General features: G+C 33.6%; 1 protein-coding gene across 1 annotated transcript; it reads left to right on the top strand.

Annotated features, from left to right (window-relative positions):
- The first annotated feature begins 33 nt into the window (after nt 1–33).
- LOC108556319 (reticulocyte-binding protein 2 homolog a-like) lies at nt 34–3,392 on the top strand. Its single transcript, XM_017912381.1, has 4 exons — nt 34–2,657; nt 2,713–2,896; nt 2,958–3,083; nt 3,163–3,392. The coding sequence occupies exons 1-4, from the start codon at nt 42–44 to the stop codon at nt 3,315–3,317; spliced, it is 3,081 nt and encodes a 1,026-aa protein (XP_017767870.1). The 5' UTR covers nt 34–41; the 3' UTR covers nt 3,318–3,392.
- Nucleotides 3,393–6,199: the final 2,807 nt, after the last annotated feature.

The raw sequence follows: 6,199 nt of genomic DNA, 5'->3' as shown, positions 1-6,199 counted from the left end.
TTCAAACTGAAATTAATGCTGATGATGTACTTAATTCAGAGATGTTAGATATTCTGGAAGAACTAAATGACGAAATTAACAGTACTATTGAATATACTACACAATCAACGATTCAAACAGAATTTAGTACTGAAGAAAGTTCAACTGATCCCATTATTACTTTGGAAGATAAATTTGAATTTGACGCATTAGATGATGATAATCAATTCAATACCACAGAATTTGAGGTTGATTTGAAAGATAATTCGTATAGGAATAGTACAGATGAAGCTTCAACTAATCCTATTTCTAGTTTAGAGAATGAAGATGCGTTTGAAGCATTAAACAATGATAATAATTTCAATACCACAGAATCTGTTTTTGAGAATGTTTCACAAGATAAAGCAGAGAGCAATAGCACTGATACAATTTCAAAACTTGATGAAGAAAACGTCGTTGAAGATATAGAATATTCTTTATTAACAACACAAGCTAATCTGAATGCAACAGTAGAAGATTCTTCTATTGAACTGGAAAATTCGAATAATAGTTTATTAACCACACAATCTACAATGCACGTTCAAACCGAATTAAAAATTCAGAACGAAACTGACGTTGCTTTGAATGAAAAAGATAATTTGGAAAAACCTGATGAAATTAGCTTCGATACAGTTGATTTAGAGCAAGGTGCAACAACAGACGACACTTTATTAACTACACAAGTTTCTTTGGATATACAAACAGAATCTGATCAAGAATCAATTGAAATTAACGAATTAGTTAATAGTTCCAATCCAGATGAGAAATTAGAAAATCAAAATGAATTGGTAGAAACAGATACTGAAAAAATAATTGATATTTCATTAAGTGAATCATCGTCATCAATGAATGAAACAGTAATTGATAATTCTACAGAATTGAACAACGTTACAAATTCAGTAATTTTGGAATCTGACACAACAGACAATATTTTATTGACTTCACAATCTGAATTGGAGGAAGCACAAACGCAAGTTGATATTGACGAAGTTACCACAAAAATTGTTGATGAATTCGAAAAACAAAATATTGATTTACAGTCTGGATTGATAGACAACGCTTTGTTGACTACTCAATCTGTAGTTGACGTTGAAACAGAATCTCAGAAATTGTCAGGTTCAGAACAAAATACAATTTCAATAAATGAAATATTGGAAACAACAACTCAAATTTATAATAATATGGGTGGGATTGTGGAGGAAGTAACGACTGGCATTAATAATTACGACTTTAATTCAACTGAAGAGATTATAACTGAAGAAACATCTCCGAACACAATTGAAACCGTGGAAACATCTACTTACGTTGATGTAAATGAAATATCAACAGAATCAGTCACAATTGTTAAGGTACAAGAACTGGAGAAGGAATTTGTGGAGAAAAACAAAGAAAGTGAAACAGGTAATGAAGATGTAAATTCTTTAGAAAATGTCAAAGAAATGATCAATAAGTACAATTCTTTAGAAACAGAAAGTGATTCGCAAAACGTTGATGTGTTGAAAGAAGTAGATTTTGAAAACGAAGAGAGTTTTATTGATATTATGCATTCGTCGGAAGACGAGTGGAATGCAAATAAAGATCTCTTTACTACACGGTCTTCAACAGTGGTCACGGAAAATGTTGATGAAGATAAAATGTTTACGTTAAGTGAATCTGTTGCCGAAGAAATAAATCCCATTGTTGTCGAAAATGAGATGGAAATAGAATCGGATCGAATTTCAGGAACTACAGGACGCGTTGAAACATCCACTTCGGAGAGTTTACATACAGTAGAGACGGAATTAAACTTGAATAACAAGGAAGAAGTTGATGATTTATCGGCAGAGGAAACGGGAATAGATAAGGTTATCGTGGATAATGATTTGGAGGAGGAAGACGTGGCGAATACTACTGAGCAGGCTTCAAACAAAAGAATTCATCAAGAAGTTGTAACAAAAACCGTGCCCATCGAGGAATCAACAAAGAGTAGTGTGGTAATCGATGAGAGTGATGAAGCAGATATTACGAGTTTGAATAATGCGGAGAGCAGCGAAGACGAAACCCGATCCTCAACGGAACTCGAAACGGTTATACCGATTGAAAATAATGGGCGTTTTATCTTCGATTTGCTTACGACCACTGTTACCCCTTTGTACGAGGAAACAACAGATTCTCCCACCGAGAAACCAACAAAAGACCGCCTGTCCGAAGAGAAAATTAATTTGGACGAAGAAATAATTTCGCCAGAAGTCGAGAAAACGACCGATCACACTTCAACTACGGACAAATCAATTGACATAAAAAATGATGCAGTGTTCTATAACATAAATCTAAAGCCAATTTCAAATAACGACAGGCATAATATCCTGTTGAATTTGAAGGAGGAATCTTCGAGCAGCGACGAAATCGTAGATTATTTAGAAACAATATCCGAAGACGGTGATTATATTAAGGAAACCGGCGATGATTCCGAGGAAATATCCAACGATAAATTGGACGAGATCTTTAATTACTCGGAAGAATTCGAAGAAACCCTGAACGAGATCGAAGAAATTTTAGAGGAAAACTCTGAAGACGCTCCGTACATAACCACCACCGTATCGAACCACAACAAGCAACAATGTTTGAGCCTCAACATCTCGATGTCAATAAAAATCAACGTAAGTTAATTTCGTTAAAAACAAATCGAGAAACTAATTTCATTTTTGATTGCAGGAAACGAACATCGTCGTACCAGATACCGCCAAGATATCGGGCAACTGTTCGGAATATTTCATCGTCAGTTGGAAATCTGCCTTCGATCCAGCGGAAAACAACTCAATTCACTTCAACCTGATTCGCAAAGATGATTGCGTGTACTTGCAATCGATAGGTGTGCACGTGATGAAGGATGATGGAGGTATAACACTTTAATAACTAATAACCATGAGAACGATGAATTAATTTTGCAAATTTTTCAGAGTCATTTATTGATGAAGCAAATGACGATTTGAACCTGGACGCGGATGACACCAATTACGTTATGCTGAATAACGGCTTGAGCGTACAACTTGACATGTCCTTGAAGAGGAAAAACGTTGCTTTAGGTGAGTGCTTTTCGATTGCCGGTTTCCACCTTACATACAAGTGAGACTAATTTGCTGACTGTTTTGTTCCTTTTCACAGAGAAACCGACTACTCTGAAATCAACGAACACTTTGGCATTGCAAATAACATCGGGGATTGCTTCCATTTTAATCCTGCTGGTCGTCGTCGGAGTGTTTATCTATCGCAGACATAGGGGACAGACGAGAATATTAAAAGTGACAATAGATAAGTAGACTCAAACAGGAGCATTAAATTAATATATTGTGTACATACTAAAGATAAACAACATCTTCGCAATTCTCAAGCGACCGCTCATATAGATATATATTATTTTTTATTATTATTTCATAAATGTTTTTATATTTTCGTTTTTTACATTTTAATAAATATCGATCGTATTATGTAAGCAATGTTCGTTTTATTGCTCAATTCTTCGCGCGTCAATACAATTATTGACGTGGATGTATGTTTGAGGCATACACATCATCATCATCATTATATATTTAGTTGCACGATATAAATATATCCAGCACTTGTTGTATACATCTTTGTTGAATGCGGTCACATTGCAGTGGAATCGTCCACGAATGCGGTCACGTTAAAATATCTCTCTGCAGTCACTCTAGTATTCACGTGCCATTAAATATGTTTATTGAATATCATCAATATTTTAATAAACGACTTTCTAATAATATAAACTAATGTTGTTTAAATGAACAATATAACAATCATATTTACAATAAATTAATTAAGATCTAAAGAATCCACATTTGTATACCGATCACATTAAATAATAATGAATCGAATTTATATACATTTTCGAACTAAATCCTGAAATATTGTGACACTTTTCTTGTTCGGTGAACCGCAACGACTCGCATCTAATTGGTCCCGCTGGATTGCGTGAAACTGGACTCTTCGTAGAAATAAGTGTATTGAAAGAATGTTTTAATGGTTCTAAGAAATCTTTGAAAATTATCGATATAAATAATGGCGATTTAATGATTAATTAGATAATTAAATTAATAATTAAACTGCATATAATTTTCTTAGCAAATTTCTAATTGCATTCTCTATCAATGTAAACTTGATTTTTCTATCGCTTACATAGTTCATTGACTTCTGTTGCTCTTTTTCCGGTTCTAACGTAATTTCGAATAACATTAGGAAATGAATCATGGGATTTTTGTTGTTGAAATATTCTGAAAATGTATCTTTAATTGTCGTACGGCACGTGGCCAATTCTTCCTTTCGACAAAGGAAGTTCATAATACAGGAAATCACCTACACGTGATTTTGGAACTGTGCTTTAGTCAAAGTACATTTTTCAATTGAATATTGATAGTTTTTCTATTTAAAACAGAAGATTATAGTGGATTATAGTGGATTAAATGATTGTAGTTAATCCCAATTTCTACTTAATCTAAACAAGATTAAAAGTTTTCACTTGCACATGTAGTTATTTGCTCATATTAATAAGTGAATTTGTATTTAATTGGCTTTATTACATTTAGTTTGTTCATAATTTTGTGTAACTAAAATCGAAATACAATATACAAATATAATTCCATTAATAACATGTGTAACTTCAACTTGTTGAGTGATCTAAACAAATATATTTAAATATTGTTTGATTAAAAAAAAGTAGATTAATTTTGGTATAAAATGCTAGTTTACAATTTACCAAACACATCAAGAAGCCTCCATGAAATATGCATGTTTGTGTTAATATAACAATTGAAAAGCTGTGGTGTGTCAAGCACTGATCTCTAAGTATTTCTAATCCATCATGTTCCAGTCCATTTACGATGATTTTTATTTATATATCAGGGTTCCCTTTTTTTACATTACAATGACACGTCAAGGTAATACACCTATGTTGTTGTTATGCTGGTTTTAAACAGCTGTCGACCTATATCTTCTGCCCGTGGCCTACAAGAAACCACGAGACGCGTACGTCTTATTACAAATTTATTATAACGAAGTATAGATTTTATTCTCCCTTGCATCAATTATTATTATTATTATTGTTGTTGTTGTTGTTGTGGGTGTGAATTAAGAATGAAATGTATATTGGTAATTCTGTTCCGCTGTATGAGCAGAAGAGGATCAGCTTTCATTCGATGATGGTGAAATTAAATAAAAATGCATGATATAATGATAGTGCAGGTGTGAGTTTTGAGGTACATCATTAGCTGTATTGTTATCGGGCGCGTTTGTCACTCGTGCCATACGCGCGCCCCTATCCTCACTATACGCTGTCATTAAATTATTTCGAGTGATGGGACGAAGGGTTTTTTTTAACCAAAATTCAGCTGTCCGAAAATGAAAAAGACATGTCAACAGAAAAACACATATATATATGTATGCAGCTTTCGGCGTATAAATGCAAACAAATGTTAATCATTTCAAAAGCGCGCAAAATTCATTATAACTCGTGCAGTTATGCAATGTAATTGATTGTACGATGGGTTGCATATAACCCACCACTTGGAAAAACATATACAGGCGGTTCTGTTTACGCGAATGAAAAACGCGTAAAGTTTTCAAGTACAAAAAAATATAATAGAAACAAAAGTTATTATAAGTTTTGGAAATACATATTTATTGCATAAAATAATGATAACATTTCAGAAGACAATAATAAATTTAGGAAGTAACCGTGACGTTACTTTTACGTGTTCTAACTTTAAATTAATAACAAATTTTATTCAAACTTTTTGAGTTATTGGAGGATGATTAGTGGAGATAATAGGACAAAGATTTAATAGGCGAAACACGTGTACAACAGATTTTTAATATAGAATTTAATTTTAATCCCATAGATAAACCAGCGAATGGTAAACCTAGTGGATCAAAACGAGATCCGTAGCATATTCTGTATGAAACAGGTGCAACCTCGTGAAGGTTAATGCGAAACGGTCTTGAATCAATTCAGAGGCTATGTTTTGCGCTTGAATTGATACCTGGTTATCATCTTCGAGAGAAGTGATATACCTTTTGCACCTGGGGATGCGGCCACGTGGAAGCCGCTGCTCTCACTCACAGCAAATGAGAGCAAACGCGCGACCGCACACCCGGAGGAATCAAAAAGAAAATAGGGAAATTTAGGATA

Source organism: Nicrophorus vespilloides, unplaced genomic scaffold, assembly GCF_001412225.1.
Source record: "Nicrophorus vespilloides isolate i.1.1-1 unplaced genomic scaffold, Nicve_v1.0, whole genome shotgun sequence".
In the NCBI taxonomy this organism is placed as follows: Eukaryota; Metazoa; Arthropoda; class Insecta; order Coleoptera; family Silphidae; genus Nicrophorus; species Nicrophorus vespilloides.
This window is presented reverse-complemented; position numbering and strand designations above follow the sequence as displayed.

Coding starts and splice junctions, on each gene's coding strand:
- LOC108556319 (XM_017912381.1), top strand. CDS start 42: ATGTTAGATATTCTGGAAGAACTAAATGACGAAATTAACAGTACTATT. Junction 2,658..2,712: donor CGATGTCAATAAAAATCAAC/GTAAGTTAATTT, acceptor TTTTGATTGCAG/GAAACGAACATCGTCGTACC. Junction 3,084..3,162: donor GAGGAAAAACGTTGCTTTAG/GTGAGTGCTTTT, acceptor TCCTTTTCACAG/AGAAACCGACTACTCTGAAA.